The sequence below is a fragment of the Manis javanica genome, chromosome 6, assembly GCF_040802235.1.
Source record: "Manis javanica isolate MJ-LG chromosome 6, MJ_LKY, whole genome shotgun sequence".
NCBI lineage: Eukaryota > Metazoa > Chordata > Mammalia > Pholidota > Manidae > Manis > Manis javanica.
In genome coordinates, this window is record NC_133161.1 from 108,748,047 (window position 1) to 108,770,406 (window position 22,360).

General features: G+C 53.9%; 2 protein-coding genes across 19 annotated transcripts; one reads left to right on the forward strand and one right to left on the reverse strand.

Moving 5' to 3' along the window:
* Positions 1–618: 618 nt before the first annotated feature.
* DBNL (drebrin like) lies at positions 619–21,906 on the reverse strand. Of its 17 annotated transcripts, none has more exons than XM_073239230.1 (15): positions 21,743–21,904; positions 17,471–17,526; positions 15,789–15,901; positions 15,146–15,220; positions 14,101–14,247; positions 13,337–13,414; positions 12,867–13,018; positions 12,692–12,740; positions 12,249–12,342; positions 11,531–11,635; positions 11,314–11,426; positions 10,935–11,031; positions 10,375–10,465; positions 3,916–4,005; positions 619–884 (listed from the first exon to the last, which is right to left on the reverse strand). In XM_073239230.1, exons 1-15 carry the CDS (start codon positions 21,823–21,825, stop codon positions 743–745), a joined length of 1,485 nt encoding a protein of 494 aa, XP_073095331.1. In that variant the 5' UTR covers positions 21,826–21,904; the 3' UTR covers positions 619–742. The 17 variants fall into 17 exon arrangements, 16 of the variants coding, with proteins under 16 accessions (XP_073095331.1, XP_017530315.1, XP_017530314.1 ...); XM_017674826.3 differs by having other exon boundaries at positions 10,375–10,510; positions 12,692–12,737; positions 21,743–21,903; XM_017674825.3 differs by having other exon boundaries at positions 10,375–10,510; positions 21,743–21,903.
* PGAM2 (phosphoglycerate mutase 2) lies at positions 6,422–8,841 on the forward strand. 2 transcript variants are annotated; one of them, XM_036990956.2, is made up of 3 exons: positions 6,422–6,835; positions 6,921–7,116; positions 8,615–8,841. In XM_036990956.2, the coding sequence occupies exons 1-3, from the start codon at positions 6,422–6,424 to the stop codon at positions 8,779–8,781; spliced, it is 777 nt and encodes a 258-aa protein (XP_036846851.2). In that variant the 3' UTR covers positions 8,782–8,841. The 2 variants fall into 2 exon arrangements, with proteins under 2 accessions (XP_036846851.2, XP_017530320.3); XM_017674831.3 differs by having other exon boundaries at positions 6,936–7,116.
* Positions 21,907–22,360: the final 454 nt, after the last annotated feature.

A 22,360-nucleotide genomic window follows, 5' to 3' on the forward strand; every position in this document is an offset into this window, starting at 1 on the left:
ATGAACAAGGGAGTACAAATACCTCTTTGAGACCCTTTTTTCATTCCCTTTGAAAATATACCCAGAAGTACGGTTGCTAGATAATATGGTATTTCTATTTGTCATTTTCAGAGGAACCTCCATTCTGGTTTTCCACAGTAATTTACATAAATTGGTTTTCCACCAATTTACATTCCTGCCACAGTACGTGCTATCAACACTTGTTATCTCATCTTTTTGATGAGAGCCATTCTGACAGGTAAGGTGATATCTTGTTGTGGTTTTGATTTGCATTTCCCTGATGGCTAGTGATGTTGGGTGCCTTTTTATGCACCTGGTAGTCATTTGCATGTATTCTTTGGAAAAATGTCTTTTTAGTTCCTCTGTCTATCTTTTAAATCAGATTGTTTGGTTTCTGCTACTGAGTTGAAAGGGTTCTTTATATATTTTGGATGTTAACCCCTTATCAGTTATATGATTTGCAAATATTTTCTTCCATTTAATACACTGACTTTTCATTTTGTTGGTTTCCTTTACTGTGTGGAAGCTTTTTCATTTGATGCATCCTATTTGTTCATATTTTTCTTTTCTTACCTTTGCTTTGGATGTGAAATCCCACAATCATTGCTAAGACCAGTGTCAAGGAGTTTAACCCAAGTGTTTTTATTCTGTGAGTTTTATGGTTTCAGGTCTTATGTTCAAGTCTTTAATACAAGTTGAGTTGATTTTTGTGTGTGGTGTAAGTCCAGGAGGCAGGAGAATCTTAAGCACCTACCAGGACTTCCTTCGCTACAGTTACAACTGAGGTATAGGCCTCTAGGTACACTTGACTGTAGCATCTTACAACTTTTAGGCTCTTGACTAAAATATCCTTGGCATCTCCTAGGTCAGTGCTGCAAGCCAGCCTGTAAGAAGAGACAAAGTCATTATAAAATGATAAAGGACTCAATCCAACAAGAGGATATAACATTTTAAAATATTTTTGCACCCAGCGTAGGAGCACCTAAATATATAAAACAAACATTAACAGACCTGAGGGGAGGCATAGGGATACAGTAATAGTAGAGGACTTTAATACCCCACTTTCAACAATGGATAGATCATCCAGTCAGAAAGTAAGGAAACACTGGGTTTAAACTACACATTAGACCATATGAACATAACAGACCAGACATTTACAGAACAATTCCACCCTTCATCAGAATACACATTCTTCTCAAGCACAACTTAGGACATTCCTCCAGGATAGATTATATCCACACACAAAAAAGTCTTAATAAATTTAAGAAGATTGAAATCATTCCAAGCATCTTTCCTGACCACAATGGTATGAAAATAGAAGTAAATCACAAGAAACCTGGAAATTAACAAATACATGGAGATTAAACAACATACTCCTGACCAATAGGTCAAAAGGGAAATAAAAAAAGAAATAAAAATATATCTTGAAACAAATGAAAATGGAAATACAACACACCAAAACTTATGGGATGCAGCAAACACAGTTATAAGAGGGAAGGTCATAGTGATACCCACAGTAAGACAAAGAAAGAGTTCAAATAAGCAATCTAACTACTCCTCAAGGAACTAGAAAAATAACTAAGTCCAAAGTTAGTAGAAGGAAGGAAATAACAAAGATCAGAGCAGAAATAAATGAAATAGAGTCTAAAAAGACAATAGAAAAGACCAATAAAACTAAGAGCTGGGTAAACAACATAGAAAAACCTTTAGCTACTCTCACCAATAAAAAAAAAGAGAAGACTCAAACAAAATTATAAATGAAAAAGGAAACATTACAGTTGATACATCACAACACACAAAGAATCCTGAGACTGATGTGAACAATATACAACAACAAATTGGACAACCTAGAAGAAATGAATAAATTCCTAGAAACATATAACCAAGACTGAATCATGAAGAAACAGAACATCTGAACAATAAAAGTACAGAGATTCAAGTGGTAAATTAAAACCTCCCAATAAGGTAAATGCCAGAACCAGATGGCTTCTCTGGTGAACTCTGCCAAACATTTAAAGAATAATTAACACTAATCCTCCAACTCTTCCTAAAAATAATAGAGGAGGGAACACTTCCAAATTTATTTTATAAGGTCAGCTTTACCCTGATACCAAACCAGACAAGTACAGTACAAAGAAAGAAAATTACAGGCCAACATTCCTGATGTAAAAATCCCCAACAACAAATTGGCAAAATGAATTTAACAATATATTAAAAGGATCATACACCATGATCATTTATTCCAGAAGTACAAGAATGCTTCAACATATGCAAATTAGTCAATGTGATATATTACCTTAGCAACATGAAGGACAATATGATCATCTCACTAGATGCAGAAAAAGCACTTGACAGAATTCAACATCAATTTATGATTAAAAACTGTCAAATATGTCAACATAATAAAGGCCATATATGGTAAGCCTACAGCTGACATCATACTCAACAGTGAAAAGCTGACAACTTTCTTCCTAAGATCAGGAACAAGACAGGGATGCCCACTCTCACCACTTTTATTCAGCATAGCACTGGAGATCCTAGCCACAGCAATCAGACAAGATAAAGAGATAAAAGGCATCCAAATAGGTAAGGAAGAAGTTAAACTGTACCTATTTTCAGATGACATGATGTTATATATAGAAAATCCTAAGGACTCCACAAAAAACTATTAGAACTAATAAGGAATTCAGTGAAGTGGCAAGATACCAAATCAATATACAATAATCATTTGTGTTTCTAGCAATGAAATACATTGTTAGAGAATGTGAAATTAAGAGAAATTAAGAAAACAATCCCATCTACAATTGCATCAAAAAGAACAAAATACTTCAGACTAAATTTAACCAAGTAGATAAAACATCTATGTTCTGAAAACTGTAAGACATTGATGAAATAAATCAAAGACTTGAATGGAAAGATATTCCATGCTCATGGATTGGAAGAATTAATATTGTTAAAATTCCCATATTACCAAAAGCAATCTACAGATTCAATGTACTCCCTATTAAAATTCCAATGGCATTTTCTCCATAAATAAAAAAATCCCCAAATTCATATGAAACCACAAAAGACCCAAAATAGCAAAAGCAATCCTAAGAAAGAACAAAGCTAGAGGTATTATACTTTGTGATTTCAAATGATATTGCAAAGCTATAGAATCAAAACCATGTGGTATTGGCATAAAACCAGACACACAATGGAACAGAACAGAGCACCCAGAAATAAACCCATGTTTATATGGCCAATTTATGATAAAAGAGCCAAGAATATGCAATGGGAAAAGGACAGTCTTTTCAACAAATGGTGTTGGGAAAACTGGACTGCCACATGAAGGAATGTCCTAGTGTTTTGAATATTATGTGGAGACATTAAACCTTATTATGTTTTGAATATTATGTGGAGACTTGTTTAAACCTTAAGGAGAATATTGACTGTATTGCTTCAGCAGGCAACCGGGTCACCTTTCTTCTGGGGCTCTGATTCCAGGGCAAGACTGGTGTGTTAAGTGCTTGCTCCTCAGATCCATCCTGGGTCTGTCTGACCCACCCATGGTCAGTCTGGGGCCTGTGGTGTGCACACAGGGTCAGACCCTATATGTGTAGCTTGGCAGGGAGCCCAGGAACTCCTGTGTAACTTCCCCAGGTCACTCACTACCCTTCCTCCTCTTCGTGTTTGCTCTATCATTTTATAGCTCCCTGGGGCCTGCTTTCCACGACCTCTGACCAGAAATCTGGGGCCTGTTTCCCCACCCTGCTGCACAGCTGCATCCAGGCCACAGCTAGGAGGGCAGAGAGAAGTGCTGCCATATGCTTTCAGGGTTCAGGTGCCTGCTGTTCTGACACTGCTGTCACCATGCTACCTTCACATTATTGCCCAGAAACTCGGGTGGAAAGGAGAATTCCCCCACTCTCTGACCTGTAGGGGCTTCGTTTCTTCTCCTTGGACCAGGGGGATCCTCTCTTTGGAGTCCTTTCTGTCCACATTGCCTCCCTAGGCTGGGCAGTCCTGGAAGGAAAAGTGCTGAACTCACCACCATTCTGTGGAACTTTGGGTCTGATCTTGCATCATCTGCCTGCTGCTGCTTTTCTCCTAGTTGTCTGAAATCTGTCTGCACCTGCCCAGAAGTTACGGATGTGGTCAGGGATGGAGACCAGGGGAGGGTACTCACTTCATCTTCTCTGGGCTTCCTGTGGAACAGCGGCCCTCACACCTTCTTGCTAGCTTCTCCTGGCCTGCATCGCTGACCAGCACACCACACATCACATGCCTTCACTCAGACAGAGAACCCAGGGGCAGCGCAGGGCTCTGCTTGCCTCTGGCCATACCCCAAATGCTTGAATGGACCTGACACCCCGGACATGCCCAGAGAGTACTTGTTGAATGAATAATTGGGCTGGAGCCAAGACTCAGAAGCTGGGTCTTGTGCCCCAAGCCCTTAACTGTGCTCTGAGGGCCCTTGCTTTGTTGACATCCCTGTCTCTCCTGTGTTGCCCCCAACTGGCAACAAGGTCCAGCTCCTCACCACCCTGTTGGCAACCTGCTTCTCAGCAAAGTCGTGCCTCTACCTGAGTTTCTGGCCTCCACAGTTTTCCCCACACTGCATGGGATTTCATACAGTACACCAGGGCCCAGGGCCACCTGCCCCACCCTGTGCCTCTGCCACATGCCTGCCTGCTGTTCTTTGCTGGCTCCTCTGCCCAGAATGCACCCTGCCAGAACTGCTCATGGCTGGGTCTTTCCCTGCTGCTCTACCCAAGTGCACCTCAGAGGGCTGTCTCTGCCTGCCCACTGCTGCCTCCCACAGAAAGTGGCTGCCTCTGCCTTTCCCTACCTCCTCATTCACTCCCTCCTAGCAGCCAGGGCGAGCTAGGGTAGCTGGCTGAGTTGCTGGCACTGCCCTCCCCCACTGGAACATGAGCCCCCCGCCTGGCTCCCAGGGCTTAGGCAGTGGTCAGGGGGACAAAAAGCAGACCATAAATCAGATGTGGCTTGAACAAGGATAGAGCTGGAGCAACAAGACCTGCATGTGGCACTGCTATGAGGATGGCCTCCACCTGCCAGCCTTGGGGTGCAGGGCCTCCACCTGGAAGGCTTTGCACAGCTTCTCACACACTCAGACCCAGGCTCCAGGTGGTAGCTGACCCCTCTGCTGGCCTCCCATCAACCCCTTTCCATTGTCAGAAGTGTGGCAGGGTGAAGGCTGTGGTTCCTGGGGCAGACTATCCCAACCTACCTCTAGGAGCCCCTGCTGTGCCGGGCACGGACCTAACAGCCAGTATGTCTATGCTGGAGGCCCCTTGGCAGAACGAAGCTTAGATTTCTTTTTCTTCTTTAAGGTGTTTTCAGCAGCGAGGGGTGAGGGCAGGTAGGGTGGGAAAGGGTGGCTCAACAAAGGGACCTCAGTGAAAGGGACCCACTGCCCCCCTCTGGCCCAGGCAGCCAGGCCTGCAGCTGCCCAGCTGTGCTGGAAACCAGTTCTGCACACTTCCCTGGCTCCTTGCCCATACTGTTCCACCAGAAGTGCCCTCTACCCCCTGGGCCACGCCCCTGCCCCCGCTCCTCTGGCTCTGTCCTCAGTGGCACTTCCCACCTTCTGTCCCTTGAAGGGACTAGTGGAGATGATATTGCAGCCCTTGCAGCCTGGCCAGCAGCCATAGGGCTCATCCTGTGGGCAGAGCTGGGCAGAGGGCCTGCTGGGGCAGAGGGACCTGGGGAGAGGTCAGGACTCTGGACAGAAGGTCCCTGCCATTGTGTAAGCCCCTCACTCCTCAGAGAGAAGAGTGACGCCACTGGGGGGGACTTGGTGACTCACACACATGTACATGTTCACACATGCATGTTACTTGCCTGTATGCACATACACGCCAATGTGCACACATGGCCAACACATGCACAGTACATGCATGCACACACAACAGACATGCCCACGGACGTGGGCACACACATCCTTGGCTCTCCTTGACTCCCTGCCGGTTTCCTTAGTGAGATGCAGGCTTGTTCCAGCTGTGCTAACAGTGACCAAGAGAAAGTGGTTGGGATTTCTTTGGGCCTCAGGCCTGGGAGAGCAGGGAACAGGGATTGGGATGGGAGCCCTGCCCTGGCGGGAGGAGGATCTTTGTCTGGAGCACCCCTCTGTCCCTGCTCACCGCCTTGGGCTTGCCTGAGGCTCTGCCTCGTGTCCTCCCCCAGCCCTGCTCAGTAGCCCCACACACCTGGGCCGGGTGGCAACTGCTGGCTGCTTGGCAATTTTAGTCTAGCTCTGGGTCTGCCCTCCCCCTGGCTTTGCTACTGGCCACCTGCTGCCGCCCATCAGACATGGAATCCTGATTGGCAGTTGATCTGGTGGGGGCTGGGGATGACTGTTATAAAACTGGGGACACCTGGAAGGCAGCTGCTCATCTGGATCCTAGGTTTCCCCACCATGTCCACCCACCGCCTGGTGATGGTCCGGCATGGCGAGAGCACCTGGAACCAGGAGAACCGCTTCTGTGGCTGGTTTGATGCAGAGCTGAGTGAGAAGGGGGCTGAGGAGGCCAGGAGGGGGGCCCAGGCCATCAGGGATGCCAAGGTGGAGTTCGACATCTGCTATACGTCGGTGCTGAAGCGGGCCATCCGCACCCTCTGGGCCATCTTGGATGGCACAGACCAGATGTGGCTGCCCGTGGTGCGCACCTGGCGCCTCAACGAGCGGCACTATGGGGGCCTCACGGGCCTCAACAAGGCAGAGACGGCTGCCAAGCACGGGGAGGAGCAAGTGAAGATCTGGAGGCGCTCCTTCGACATCCCGCCCCCACCCATGGATGAGAAGCACCCCTACCACAGCTCCATCAGTAAGGTGGGCTGTGTGGGCTGCAGGGAAGGCCTGGGGGTGGGGGCCCGGGGTCCAGCCGGTGGGTGGCAGTCTGGGGAAGGAACATCAGTGTGGACGCCCCCAGGAGCGTCGGTATGCTGGCCTGAGGCCCGGGGAGCTGCCCACTTGCGAGAGCCTCAAGGACACCATTGCCCGGGCCCTGCCCTTCTGGAATGAGGAGATCGTCCCCCAGATCAAGGCTGGCAAGACAGTGCTCATTGCAGCCCATGGGAACAGCCTGCGTGGAATCGTCAAGCACCTGGAAGGTGAGGTGCGGTGTGGGTGGAGGCAGGTGGGGTCAGGCGCTCTGGAGCCAGTCAGCCCCCTCCTGTAATTTCAGCCAAGTGCCCATTGCCTGGCGAAGGCAGCTTTGCAAGACCCAGGGTGGGGGCTCCGCACTGAATTGCACTGGAATGGTTGAGAAGCCATTTAGAAAAAGGCTTTTTGCTTCATTTCTGCACTGGGTCACTGTGTAGTTTCCTTCTTAAGATTGTGGGTGAAAATGTCTGCCATCACTGAGTGGGGGCCCAGGCCCTGCTCAGGTACTAGGGGAGCTGGGTCCCTCTCAGTTTCCCAGACACAAGCCCCAGGAGAAGTTGGGGGAGTTCCAGTGGGCATTTAGCCCCAGGGCACCCAGCTGGAGGAAAGGCGGGGCCATATGGCTCTAAATCATGGTTTGCTGGTCAGGCCACTTCACAAGTTGGGCCTCAGCCCCTGGGGCCTGGGGCAGGGCACTGCCCACTCTGATTCTTAAGGTCATAGCTCACACCTGACTCCAGGCAGAGGTAGACCAGTCAAAAGAATAGGGTGTGGAGCAGCCCTGGAGACCCAAGGCTTATAGCTGGGCTCCTTCCACACGGCTGCCTTTGAGTACCACCTTAGACAGTTACACAGCCCTCAGGATTTTCAGACTTTAGTACATGTCTAAATTAATCAGAATGGCCTTCAAACTTATTGGGATTGTGTAGCAGGGAAGGCAGGTAGGGTGGGGAGCCCCAAGCCTGCTAATGAGGCTGGGGGGCAGTTGGCCAGAGCAGACAGGCAGGCCCTGAGGCCTGGCCAGTGCCAGGCTGCCCTCCCCAGGGTGCGGGGTCTGTGCACATCTCTCACAGCTGGTGCAGGGCCCAGCACACAAAGACCACCTTCTGCCCTCTTTTCTGGGGGCTTCCTGTTGACAACGCCTGTCAGCTTGGTCCCAGGGAAGATGCACCAAGAGGAACATGACTGGGGGCTTCTGCTGCCTGGAGAATATTGTTTTAAGCCCTCCTTGCATTGAGGGGGTGGTTGGTGATAGGAAACACGAAAGGTCAAGCTGCTATTCCAGGCTGGGGGCTGTGGAGACTGGCAGTGTCAGGTTTCTACAGGAACCTCTCCACCAGGCGGAGCCTCAGTCTACTTTGGCCATGGTTGGCTCTTCTCACTGTCCCTCCTCCTCCATTTGTCAGAATCATCCCCTGCTTAGGACATCTAGGACTTAGAACTCTCTAGAAACCAAGTGGCTAATGTCCTTCTGAATCCAGCATCCATCAGCCCAGCCAGAGGTCATGTTGGGTGACTGATGGTACTGCCCTTGATGCGGCAGCTCGGGGTGGGGCTGAGGTCGTTTTCCTTGGTATTTCTGTAGGCTGCCCCGTCTCCCTTGGGTCTGCCTTGACCTCGTGTAGGCCCACTTCTGTGGCCCAAAGGTCTTAAAGCCTGCAAGAGCAGGTGGCTGCCTGGTGGGGCAGGCTGGAGGGTGCTCAGGATTCTGTCCTTCTGGTTCAGGGATGTCGGACCAGGCCATCATGGAGCTGAACCTGCCTACAGGGATCCCCATCGTGTATGAGCTGAACGAGGCCCTGAAGCCCACCAGGCCCATGCAGTTCCTGGGCGATGAGGAGACTGTGCGGAAGGCCATGGAGGCTGTGGCTGCCCAGGGCAAGGCCAAATGAAGGGTGGGTCTGGCAATAAAGGCACCTCCCCCACTACCTGGAGGAGAGAGTGGCCCTGCAGGCCTGGCTAGTGTTTCCCAGCACCCGCCCAGGGCTGCGTGCCCAGCCCACCCTCAACTAGGGGTGGAGATCCCATGAACCAGGGGTGGAAGCCTGGCCCTCATCCCCACATGGCTGCTTTGCTCTAGAATCAGGGTGCCTGGGGTTGCTTTGGGAGAGCCCACAGCAAGGGCTACAGCCAGGATGCAATCTCAGGGCCGGCTTATTCAGGTGGGTTGTCCTCTGCTGTGTCTGCAGCCTTGTGGAAGGATGAGGTGGTCCCAAGCCCATTGCCTGGTGTCCCTTTGGGAACGGACAAGGCCACAGCTGGCTGCTGCATGGGGCCCCCACAGCTGGGTGGTCCCTGTCATCTTTGTGGGAGAGAAATCAGGACAGGCTGAGGCCTGCCTGCAGCTCTGCCTGGGGGCAGACAAAATGTGCCACCTGCTGCTGCAGGGAGGGACTTCTCAGAATAGCCTTCTGCTCCCATGTTCCAGGGCACAGGACCAGTTCACCAGATGTTCAGTGGATGGTAGGCATCTCACTCCACATGCACATGTACTCTGCCCTGGCGGGTGGAGGTTTCCCATGGCAGGGGGCAGGGTGACCCTCAGCCCCTCTCAGAGAACTGAAATGCAGGAGCCTGACAGTCACATCTTAACATTTATGCCTCCCCCAGGGTCTGACAGCCTGAGGCCTGTGGGTGCACCTGTGGGTGCATGTGGCAGCCAGCCAGGAAGGGGTTTGTTTCCACACAGGGGCATTCAGATGATGACAGGGTGATCAGAGCTGGGTGGGGCCTGTGCGGGGCAATCCTCACCCCTAGAGCACACATAGATGGGCTGGGGCAGAAGGAAGGGAAGATGGCAGAGGCCACTGGTACTATTCTTGAACTGGAATCGGCTGAGGCACATACCGGGCCAGCAGGCAGGACTGGCCCCAGGAAGGACTCATGTCTCTGTGCCCCCTTCACATACTCAGACGGGGCATGGCCTGTCCCCACTGCCCTCAGCCCAGGCAGAGTGACAGAGGTGCAGGATGCTCAGAGCAGGATCTCCAAAGACGAACTGCTGCCAGAGCTGTCGCGATCCACCCTGACTCTGGTCATCACCTAGGTTCACTGTTCCCAAGGGTCACTAATAGCTGTAGCCACCACCCTTAGAGCCAAGAAGAGGAAGAAAGGCAAGGAGAGAAGGGGGCCTCATGGAGGTCTTTGCACCTGCTTAAACCCCCAGCTTGGCAGTGGGGTCATCAGGCCACAGTCAGCATGGGGCTGGCCACTGTGGGGCTCAATGTCCTCCATGGGGCCCAGGGCCAAGCTGGTTGGGAGGGCCTGGGGAGCTGCTGGAAGTATATATGGGAATCACTAAGTTATTGCCAAATTTGAGGTGAAAAAGACTGAGCCACCCAAGCCAGAGAGAGGCAGCAGGCTTGTCCCATAGGAAGACAGTGCATGCAACTCTCACACCACCACTTCCAGCAGTAAGAGAACCATGTCTGGGTGGGGAAGGGAAGGATGGCCCTTGGCCCTGACCAGCAGCGGAGGGTCCTCACTCAATGAGCTCCACGTAGTTGGCGGGAAACATGCCGAAGTGGCCATCGGGACCATAGCCCCGCCACCAGCCTTCATCGATCACCTCGATGCCTGTGATGAGGTTCTCAGGGTCAAAGGAGATTTCGGTCTCATCAGCTGCAAGGCAGGTGAGCCCAGATGCTGAGCCAGAGATTCTGGGGCCCTGGGCATGAGCCCCCAGCCTGTCCTGACACTGCCCCAGTGCACTCCTACAGGTCCACCTTCCTACAGGGTGTGGCTGTGGGCTCCCATTCCAGCAAACGGCTGGAGGACAGCAATTCTGCATGTCAGCTCCCTGAGGCCTCTACCTGGGGTACCCTGGGGTAACAGCATCCAAGCCTGGCTCACCTCTCTGGTCACACTTCAGGCTCTGGAACAAGACTGGCAACTGGGACTCACAGAGCATGCAGGGACCCCGGGCTGTATGGTGCACCCACTCCCCCTCCTTGTCCCATTGGCTCTTCCAACTCCCCCAGGGCTGTCTCCCCATCTCCAGATCTCTGGCCCAGTGGGCCTAGGCAGCTGGGCCACAGCACCTTACCTGCCTGGTAGTCATACAGGGCCCGGGCACAGAGCCCCTTCCCGCTCAGCCCTGGGTAGCAGCTGGCATGCTCAGAGCTGGCATCTTGCTGCTGCACCTGCCCATGGGTGGGAAGGAGAAGTCTGGGATCCTGGTCACTGCAGTCAGCACTACAGCAGGCCTGCAGGGAGAGGCTGCTGCCCCCCACCCCCTATGCTGCCCCCTAGCACCTCTCATACAGTTGTGCCTGCCGGACAAATCAGCACATGGGGATGCTCCGAAATTAAAATAATCCATGTGTAGCAAACCATGGAAAAGTCAGGCGACCCTCAGCATGGCCAAGGAGGGTGCTTCTGGGCACACGGCCCCATCACAGCCCGGTCCTGCTGCAGGGACCCACCATCAGGGGCTCCTCATACAGGGTGTCCTGCTCCGGGGCCTCCTCATACAGGGATTCTTCTTCTGTCTGCACTGGACCGAGAGGGGTGCTGGCTGCTGGCTGCTCATGGAGACCTGCACAGGATGATGCAGCCCCCTCTGACCCTGTGGAGGGGAGAGGCCACCCTGTTCCCTCCCACCCCCCACGTAAGCCCCTACGGGATGGCTGAGCGCCTTGCCTGCCATGGGCCTTGAGGCAGCTTGACGTGGCTCAGCTGGCTCTCTGCTGATGTGGGCCTCAGGCTGGGTGAGCTGCTTCTGCAGGAAGGGGCTCTGCAGCCGGCCTGCAAATCCCCGGTGGACACACAGCCCATCAGGCAGCCAGAAAGGGGCAAGGGAGGTGGGCTCAGCCTTCCCTTGCCCCATGCCGTTTCCCTGGAGGGCAGCCTGCCTGGGACAGCAGCTGTCACACAGGAGTGCATGGGGAGAAATGCAGCTGCACAAACTCCACCTGGAGTGTGCATCACACACACACACACACACACACACACAAACACACAGACACATACACCCCAGTATGCTCGAAGGAGCCCCTTGGGGGCGAAGTACAGTGTGGGGAAGCTGGCTGGCAGCACAGTCCTGTGTCCTGTGGGGGCCACAGAGGTGACTGTGCAGGTTCCTGGGATCCAGCTAGCAGGCTGATGTGTGAGCTGTGGTTATGGGCTGGAGGATCTCTACCCTGGAGCCACAGGTGGCCCCTCCTCTCCCACCAGGTCTCTGCAAGACAAGGTTAAGGGCAGGAAAGCAACCCCCGGGTCCTAGGCTCCCTTTCCAGAAGTAGCCCTATGCACACAGGCTCTCTTGCTCACTCGTACCTGTCACTTTGACACATCTGTACTACGTCAGGCTCCCTGTCAGCCTGCCCTGCCTATGGCCAGACCCAGAGGGAAGTCTCACCTGGCTGGGCGCTGGAGATGGATGTGGTGGACATGGACCTCTCCTTCTGCCTGAAGAGCTCCCGTGGGTTTGCCGGCTGCTGGGAGACAGGCTCCTGGGGGAGCACAGGGACCCAGCAGCAAGCGAGTAAGGGCCAGGAGTGCACTGGCCCACCCAGTTCCTGGCTGCTGTGGGGGCGACAGACCTCTTCGCGAAACGGGCTGGGGTCCACACTGGGAGCTTCCAGCCTTCTCTCTCCTTTCCTTGGCCACCTGACACACCCACGTGTCCCAGGTTCCAGTCTGCCCCAACTGGCTGTGCAACTCCACAGTAACACTGCCCTTAGACCTGCCAGGGGGAGCCTGCACACCAGGATCCCACACAGAGCTTCTGACAGGCCGCCTCCCATGAGGGACTGTGTGCCGCAGTGACTAACCCCACTGGGGAGAGCATCCAAGTCTCACCTGCTCCTCTCTGCTCCTCGAAACCACTTCCTGTTGCTCACACTTCCTGCTGGGGGTGGGCAGAGGGAAGAGCTGCACCCAGCCAGGCCCCTGGTGACCCTCACCTGCCCTGGATACTCCCTGGGAGGAGAAAGTTCCAAGCCAGCCCAGTGGCAGCCAACCCACTGGGCCTCACCTCTGAGGGCCGGGCTCACTGTCCTGTTCCCGGTAGCGCTGCTCACGGTGGGCGGCCTCACGCAGCTCCCGCTCCCGGCGCTCCTGCTCCAGCCGCTGCCGCTCCTCCTGCACCCGCCGCTGCTCTTCCAGCCTGCGGTTCTCCTCCTCCTTCTGCAGGGATAGCCGCGCCCACCCGCCTGTTCAGCCCTGCACAGCCAGCAAGGGGTCCTGCCTTCTCAGCGACTCCATGCAAGCCACTCCACATGGCTGAAGCCTGCATGGGCATGTGGCGAAGCAGGGGACTTCAAAGGACACACGCTAGCCTTTTACTTAACCCTGCTAGGCCTCAATGTGACCACCTGTGAATGGGTGCTAACAAGACTTTTTGCTCTGTGAGCTTATTGTAAGAAAAACTGAGACACAGTGGCTAAGACATGTTTATCACCTGCCAGGAGCTTACGAGATGCCAGCTGCAGACCAGGGTATTACCTCGGCTTTAGCCCAGAAGCTGTCTTTTCCAACCCTTTTAATCTCAGACACAGCATTGGTCTTCTGGTACACAGAACCCTGCAGAGGACAGGGGATTCACTATAGGCCCCTCCGTGGGAGCGCACAGCACAGGCAAGAACTCCTGGGGTGGTGCCTGGCCCAGAGACCCTTACAGAGCCTGACAAGGTAGCCGGAAAGGCCCTGGAAACACCAACCAGGGAAGCGTGACCCAGACGGCACTGAGGGGGTCTCTGCATCAGGTCCCTGAAAGCTGGGCAGTTCTGAGGCAGGCCTGGGGCTGGACCCCAGCCTCAGATAGCTGACTACCACACAGTGCCCAGAATCTCCACGGATCCGCTGTGCCTCGGGGGACTTGCCTCCCCACCAGGTGCCAGGGCTGCATGCCTACAGGAATCTGCTCTCAACTCACAGGGGGCTGCCCTGTCCACCCCTGGAGTCTCTTTGCACAGCCACCGTCCAGGGCCACAGAGGACATGCTGGTGCTGTGGCCTCAGGGTGACTCGGCTATCCCTGCAGAGACCCTCTGACCACACAGGGTTGGCACAAGAGCTCTGGAACAGCCGACTGAACCCCAGGCAGGGCTGGGGGCTGCTCCTGCCAGGCACGTGACCCTGCTCAGGACTGGCAGCCGGGCAGGCAAGGGGCCCAGCCTGAGGGACATGGTGGCACAGGGAGGTCCAACCCATCTGGACGCTGGGAATGGCACACTCGGGCCCCCTGCCTCAGGCCTCGGCAGAACTCACCACGGGGGCCTGGGGACCTGTGTCCTGGAAGCGGCTGCTCTCCCTGTGGAAGGCGTAGTTAGCGCCAGAGGCCCTGGCCACCTTCTGCATGATGCACTCGGGCTCCACGTCCTCCTCAGCCCGGGCATTGATGGTCACGTGTGCCCCCTGCAGCAGGAGGGGCACTCAGCGGAGGGTAGCCGTTCTGGCGGAGGGCAGCTACCCACCTGTCCGCAAGCGCCAACAGGCTCTGCACAGGGCTCAGGCCCGACGGCGGGCAGGCATGCTGGCCCAAGGCCTCCACCCTGTGCTCAACTGGCTTGCGTGTGAGGCCTTTGTCCTCGTGCCATGGCGGTGGCATGTTCAGTACGGCTGTCTGTTCCTGCTGCAGTTAGGCAGACAGCTGGGGCATTAAGGGGCTCCTTTCTGATTGATGCAAACTAACAGTAAAACGCTTGGAAATGGACACATTTTCTACAAAAAGATGCCACTGATTTCCTCCTGAGGTGAGACCCAGGACCTCACTCACTGTTACTAAATATCTAATAAGACTGAGAGCTGCTCTTTCAGGTCTAGATGGAGAAACTGAGTTATTGAAAAAATTCTGGCCAAACATCAGATTCCGAGTCTCCTTGCCAGTAACCTAAGAACTTCAAGTCACCTGGCAAGTGAGTGACAAACATGTTTCGATACAAACGCTTTTGAAACTAAACACAGCTGCCTCTTATGATGACTGACTACTGTGTACTGTGTGCATCTGCCAGGCTGTGTGCTCGGGAAACAAGTGAGACCCACGGCTCTGCCTTGCCCAGACCAGGGCCAGCGTGGCCCTCCTGATCAAAAAGGACACAATCCTTCATTCTTCTCCCCATGAAGGCTCTGGCCACACCCTGGCCTCCCATGCACTCGCTGAGCATGAGGGGAGCAGCCTCAGGTCACATCCTGAGGTCAGTGGGGTGTCAGGACAGGGCACATTTCCAACTCCAACTGGGATTTCTGCTCACTTACAGCCAGGGCCTCTGGTGCCCGGTGACCTCTGGGAAGCCCTTTAGGGAGCAGCCCTCACCTTCAGGAAGCTGGCCATGGTGCTGACGTGGTTGGCACATGCTCCCTTCCTCACGTCGTTCACACCCTCGCCTGTCTGCAACACAGTATGCCCAGTGTAACCCACTGATGCGCCGTGGCCTGGGCTTCCCCGCAAAGCCAGAGTTCTCCTGAGACCCGGCAGCTTCCCCGCATCTCAGCAAAGAGAAAACTGTAACTCTGAGGCAGAAAACAAGGTGAGCCCACACCTCCAAGTGGGGGAGGTTCTTGGGACATCTGCAGGGGGCACCTCAGAATCTTCGTCTTTGCCCAGGGATTCTGTTCTGTTAAAGCCTTGTCCTGGGCTACCAGAGCCTTCCCAGCCCTTCCCTATGCCCTCTGCTCCCTCAGGATGGCTCTAATAAAGGGGATAAGGACAAGAGTGTCCTGTGATGGTCTGCACTCCATCTGCAGGAGGAGCTCTAGGCCTGGAGGGTGAATTCTGTGCTCGAAAGGTCCCAGGTATTCTCTGGGCCACAGCAAGTTGACCCACTACCCTGTTCATAACCTAGCTCTGTCTGAGCTGTCCTGAGGTCAAGTCCTCCTCTACTCCAGTCACCAAGAAGAAAAGGGCATTTTCCAGGTCACACCTTGATGAGAACTCATAGCCCTCTAGGTCCACTTACCCAGTTGATGAGGACAAACTTGGGCAGGCCAGAGTTAGGGTCCTTCACTCTGCAGAAGGCGTACATCACCTTCCCACTGTTGAGCTCCTCCACCATCTCTTCTAGGCCACCCTCTGTGGAGTCACAAGGAGAATCAGAGGTGGCCCAGTGGCCTGTCCTGGCACCCAGTTCACTGGGACAGAAAATCCAAGTTGCCTCTAAACCAGGGCTCTCGGAGTCCCCTGTGTCAGAATCAGGCTCCTGGGCCTGGCCCACTGAAGTCCAGGAGACTCAGGGCTCAGGAGGTTTTTCACCCTACATGTCTATAAACACCACTTCTACAGACCCGTTCATAACTTCAGAAATAAAAATGTCATTTCACTACAAATCAGACACCAGATTTCCAAATGGAGGGGCTCTGCCACATTTTACCCTTGTGTGGACCCCCCAGAGGGTCCTGGAATAAGAGGGCCTGTGAGTCTCCCCACACTTACCTGTGTTTGCTTAGACTCCAGGGCCACTCAGAGGGTCCTAAGCAGATGGCACAGCCCACAGCAGGCACAGGCTCAGCTCTCAGGCCCTCTGAGTGAGGATGACGGGGCACAGGAGCAAGCTGCCCTAAGCCACTCTCCCAGACACAGGCTATGGGCCCAGCATATCCTAGACTCTGGGGTTTTTAACCACCCACCAAACCTTCCCAGATTATGAGGAGGGGCAGGGATCTTAGCTACAGGGCTCCGCAGAAGCTGGGGTAGTCCCTAGCCCTGTGCACACCACTGGGGGTGGAGGAAATTTGGGCTGCTGAATCTGCGGCTCCTAGTTGCCTACAGTGCATGTGAGGCCACCGCCAGTGGCCTCCTTCTAGAAGGGACCATCAGAGAGGAGCTCATGGAAGCGACAAGCCCCCGAAACCATGGTGTGGCAACAGTGCACTGGATAATGATGCCATGTGTGACTGGGCCAGTCAGCTAGCCTTGAGTACAGAGGAGTCAGAGGCATCAGCTGGGGGCCCACGGCCCTCCGGCCCCTCAGGCCCAGCCCGCTCTGCCAGCCTCTGCCCAGCGCCTGCCGAGAGCCTGCCCTTCCTGCAGAGACCTCCAGATACGCAGACCTGAGTAGCACCTCCCAGTCACCCTGTTCCACGTGCATGGATGCTGTCTCTCTTCAGGGAGGGTGGTCCGGGAGGAGGGAGAGGGAAGGGTGAGCACCCTCTTCTCTAGCAGCACCCCGCCCCAGCCAGGCTAGGCACATGGCATGGGCCTGCGCAGGCACCTGTGGGCTAGGGAGTCCTGGCCTTTTTCCTCCTCTCACATCTCCAGCTACACAGAGCAGTGCTGTCCTGCGTCTCTAGGCTAAGAAAGCTAGGAGGAGTAATTTTCACTTAGAAACATCTGGAACCCAAAGCTGACCAGAAGAGCCTGTGAGTGCTGGGGGCCGCACACTGCCTGGTGGGGCCCCCACCTGTCTGTCTGTCTGCAGCCACCGTGCCTGGTCCACACCCAGATCAGGGACCACTAAGTGAAGTAGGACGTGTCTACTCTTAGCTAGGGGAGCTGCGCCGCACACAGAGGACACTGGGTACTGAGTCCTCCCACTGTGATAGCACGGATGCCCGCTGAGATGGAGCACCATGGGTCACACACCTCTCCCCTTCGTGCCCGTCTATCTCCTGCTGCACCCCCCTCTCCCTGCCCAGTACTCACCTCCAGTCGCAGCCACGCGGATGTCATTGCTGTTACCTTCATAGGTAAAGAGAGCCCTGGAAACACAAACAGGCTCTATAGCCAGTGCACTGGCCACCATCTGTTCTCAGGGCACCTGCCGTGGCCTCAGGCTGTGCCCAGTGCTCAGCGTGACATGGCCCTGACACACTGGGTAGGGAGGTATGGCCTTTTCAGCTCTGAAGCTGGGGTGATGGGAAGTGCGCTGGTCTGACTTCCCTCAGGGCCGTGCTGTGCGGGACAACCTATGAAGACGGGCAACAACTATTTTGAGGAAAACCAGGCTGTAAAGTTTTATGGCAACTTTTTACATTCATGTGTGAAACACTCGCCTGGCTACCAGGTAGGTGACCTTGAAAAGATGAAAGATTGTTCCTGAGCCAAAGCACCCCAAGAAGTAGGCAGGTGGCCCCTTGGAGTGCTGCCTGGTGCCTCTGTGCCTCTCCCCTCCGCGCTTCTTGGAAGCTAGAGGGGTTGGAGGCTCAGGTCTCTCTGGGTTTGAGACTCTTCCAACAGACACAGACTTTTATAGGTTGCACATGGCATCAGAAACCACAGGGACTTTGACTCAACGAGCCAGAGCCCACACAGAACAGGCTCCTTGGTGGAGCAAATTTATATCTAGCAGAGCCTTAACACCATAGTTGACACTGGGCCATGTCTTTCTCCTCCTGTAAGACTGATTATTCATAAGAACTTTGGAAAAGATGTGAGCTTATAAACTTGTGTCCCTGAAATGCTGAAGAAATAGGGTAAATTTTATTAAATCTGGACCATGGAAGGTCCTTTGGCCAGAACAAAGGTTACTCAAGGAGAACGTTCTGCAAGAGCAAGTTTCTCCACAGTCTGCACAGAGGTGTCATCAGCACCAGGTCTGCACAGTTCAGCTCAGCTCCAGGCAGTGCTGGCAGACCAGGGTGGGGCACTGACCCACTAAACCACATGTCAAGGGCACATCAATGGAGTGTGCCCTCTACCCATACCTCAGAGTTCAAGCCTGTGGCAGGCCAGACAGGCGCTCTGGGGGTAAATGGCCTAACAGCAACCAGACCAGCCAGGGCCTTGCTATATAGCCTGTGGTGCCCTGCCTATGCCTGAGAAAGTCGGGAGAAATCTGACCCAGGTTCAGCCAATCTGGTTGGTATGGAAGACAGGCTGCCAGGAAAGAGGCACTGCTTCCTAACAGAGAGAACGTGGAAAGAACGATGCTGAAAGGAACACTCAGAGAAGAGACAGAAGGCGGCCTGGGAGAACGTCCAGACTCTTGTGGCTGGAGTCCTGACCAGACCTCCTCTTGAAAGCCTTGAAGCCTAGCTGCTGACAGTGGGGACACTGGGCAGACAGCAGGGAACATTTGGCTGCTCAGCCCGGAGCTTCCAAGAAGGGACCCAGTAGCAACTAAGAGCCAAGCTCCATGCCTGCCGCCTGCCCCTCCAACTTCATTCCCCTCCTCTTGAGACCCTGGGCTTCAGCCTATGCCACCTTCTTGATGTCCCCAGTCCTGAGACTCATTCCCACATTCAGTTGAGTGTCATCGTTCTTTTAAATCAACATTAAAAACAAAATGGTGTGTTAGCCTGAGCACAGCACAAGGAATATGGGGTACCAAGCACCTTATAATTAAAAAATCTTCCAAAAACAAGTCCTGAGAACCTGCATCTTGCTGGTGCTGGGAATATAGCTTCTAGTAATCCTAAAGAGGCCTGACCACGGAACTTACTTTCTAGTGGAGAACCAAAACCACACACATTAACAGGAATGTAATGTCAGGTGGTGAAATGGGTGCAGGTGAACACCTCTGTCTAGGGGAAGAGCTGAGAGAGAGTCAAGAGGGATGGCTGCGGCTGCGGCTGCTTCCCACCCCACCTCAGCCTACTCTGCATCTGAGAACTCTGATGATCCAGCAAAACTGAGACCACCTCTTCTTGCTCTGATACCCTCTACCACCTTTTTGCCCCTCAGTCCACCCTTCCTCTGAACATCTACTATACTAACAGCCTACACCAGGGACAGGGGTGGGTCCCACCTCACCCCTTCTATTGAAGAGACAAAGGTGACAAGACAAGCAGTGAAATGTCTGGCATGAGTGTGGAGGAAGTCAAACAAGGAAATGGGAAAAATGAAACAGCAGCCAGGGCTTAGGAATGGAATCAGCCTCTCCAAGGTGACCTTGGTGCTGATAAGTGAAGTCTGAGGAGCCCTCTGTGATGGCGGAGAAGGGCACTCCAGGAGAGGAAGCAGAAGAGCAAGGGCTCTGAGGAGAAACCGGCTTGCAAATTTGAGAAAGAGAAAGGTGAACATGCTGGTAGACAGGTGTGGCCACAGTGTGTTAAATGGGAGGGTATGTCAGGTTGAGGACACTGGGCTTTACTTAATGTTCAACAGGAAGCAGCTGCAGAGTTTAAGCAGAGAAGTGACACAGTCTAGGTATTTTTCCAGCTAGTGAATGGGGACCTGCCATGTACTTAATAGTATGACAATGAGGACAGGGGCTGGAGGTTTATGCTGCTGAGTGGCAGGTCCAAAGTGCTACCAGTCACTGGGGGTAGGGGAGGAGGCTGGCGAGGTTGGGCTCTGACTGGGTAAGAGGAAGAGGAAGCTCAGCATTCTCGTGAGGCAGAGAAAGGAGATGGGGGATATGCTTCTGACCCAGGTGGCAGCAGAGAGCTCTGGTAAGCAGCCCAAGAGACAGCTGGAAACACGGCAGACCTGAAGAGGGAAGTCTGAACTGCCGGCTGCACTGTGGGGTATCATCTCCAAACCAGTGATGGTACCTGAAGACAGATGATGAAAAGAGACCTGGAAGGAGACCCACCAGGAGGCCCAGAGACTCCTGGTTAAGTCAGAGGATGGTTAAGAGCACATAGAGAAGCAAAACCCTAGCTGGGCAGGACTAGAGGGGGCATGACTGCTTCCAGTGACCCCACATGGATGTGAAAACAGGGCACTCAGTGTGAAGATACTTCCAAGGGACGGAGTAAGGGCCCTCTGAGAATAGGAGATAGGTGCAGTGGACGGCTGACATCTAGAAATAATAATTAGAGAAATAATAGTGTCTGATACTGGGTGAACTTTCCTGAAAGATTATAAAGAAAAGAAAGCAGAGAAACTCTACTAGTTACCAGACACTCTTCCTAACGAATTAGAACAGAGTGTTCCAGAAGCCGCATTGCTTGGCTCCCCTGCAGACCACACAAGTGCCATGGGATACCCACATCACCTTCGCCCTATGCACTGGAGTCTGCAGAGATATTGCGGGTCCAGGCGGCTGGTGCTCTGAAACTCTTCCCCAGAAGGCCTGGGGCTGAAGTCAAGGTAAGGCTGTGATGTCCTCAGTGTCACAGCAGTGCACTGTGTGACAGCCACTGTGCTGGGCAAAAGGGAAAGCAGACACCAGACATCACAGTAGCATGGCCACACCCAGTGGGCCTGCCCCAGGCCCTAAGAAAAGTCTCCCCAAAGCTGGTTCCCACAGTGCATCTTATTCAGCATATTGTTTGGAAGTGATCAAAAACTGGTCAATGAAAACACTGTAAACAAATGGAAAGTGGCAGAATTAGCATGCATGACTACCAGTGCTTGCAGAAAAGGAAGCTGACCCTGTGTGAAGGCTGCCCAGAGTTATTCGACAGACTTCAGATCCAGGCTTCCAGTACAGTAAAGCCCATCAACGGCAGGAAAACATTGGACAGCCTAACGGAAGATGTCACGTGGAGGTGGAGAGAAGACGGGATCTTTTACTAAACAGCCACCATCCATCGCTGTTTCATTCATCCCCCATGGACCAGCATAGGAAGAAGCGTTCTTGGAGAAAGGGAGGTTCTGAAATCCACGTTCAGAGAACCAGGGACACAAACCCGGACCTTGTTTGATGCTTCCGGGGTCAGGCTCCCATTGCCAGGTGGGCCTCCGGACCAGAGGCCCATTCGCGAAAGTGGCGTTTGGAAGGCGCCGGACGCTGCTTCCTCTTTCTCAGGGAAGGATGGGGACCCCTGCTAGGGAAATTCCGGGGCAGCCAGCGCGGCCAGGACGGCGCCCGGCGGGAAGGTCGCGACGGGGCGCGTCTGGGATTCGCCGGGCGCCCACCTGCCCATGCATGGCGGGCCAAGAGGAGAGGAGGATGGGACGGTACCCGGGGGCTCTGGCGCAGGTGTGGGCAGACAGGTGGGCTATGGCCCACCTGCGGCTGCGCGGCCCCGGGGGTCTCCTCCCGCGGCGCGCTCCCCTCCGCCCCCAGCCCGCCGCGGCGCCCACCAGTCGGTCGGGGACTTCTCGGTGACCACCCGCAGGTAGGCCTCTTGCAGCGCTGGCCCGTTCCGGCTCAGATTGGCAGCCATGGTCAGCCCGCGGTATCCTGCCGCAGCCACGGATTCGGCCCAGCCCGTCAGGGCCGCGACAGCCGGAAGCCCCGCCCCGAAGGCCGGAAGCCGGAAGCCCCGCCCCACCCGCTGAGGGCCGGATGCGGCGCTAGAGGTTTGGGGTCTGAGGGTGGTGCTGGGCCCGGGCGGAAGGAAGGCCGCAGGGGAGCCCGCTGTGAGAAACGCGTTCACTGGCCCGACTTAGTCAAAGGGAACAGCTCGAGAGAGGCTTTAATGATGGTCTTGCAGGATTGTGGGTCTGGTGAGCAGGCGCTCAGGACGCCTACAACAAACGATTTATTCCTTGGCACGCGAGTCCCTCCCCTGGTTCCTCATTGGCTGAGTACCACAGGGTTCACATTCTTTCCCGGAGGTCTCCTAAGCAAATTATATCTATATTAGGCATTTTTAACATTTGTCTTGATTTCATTGGCTGGTTTAAAACTTTTTCTGCATTTTTTTTTCCAAAGAGATTCTCATCCCTCACTTTCTTAATGTCCCTCCGCCTCCCAGC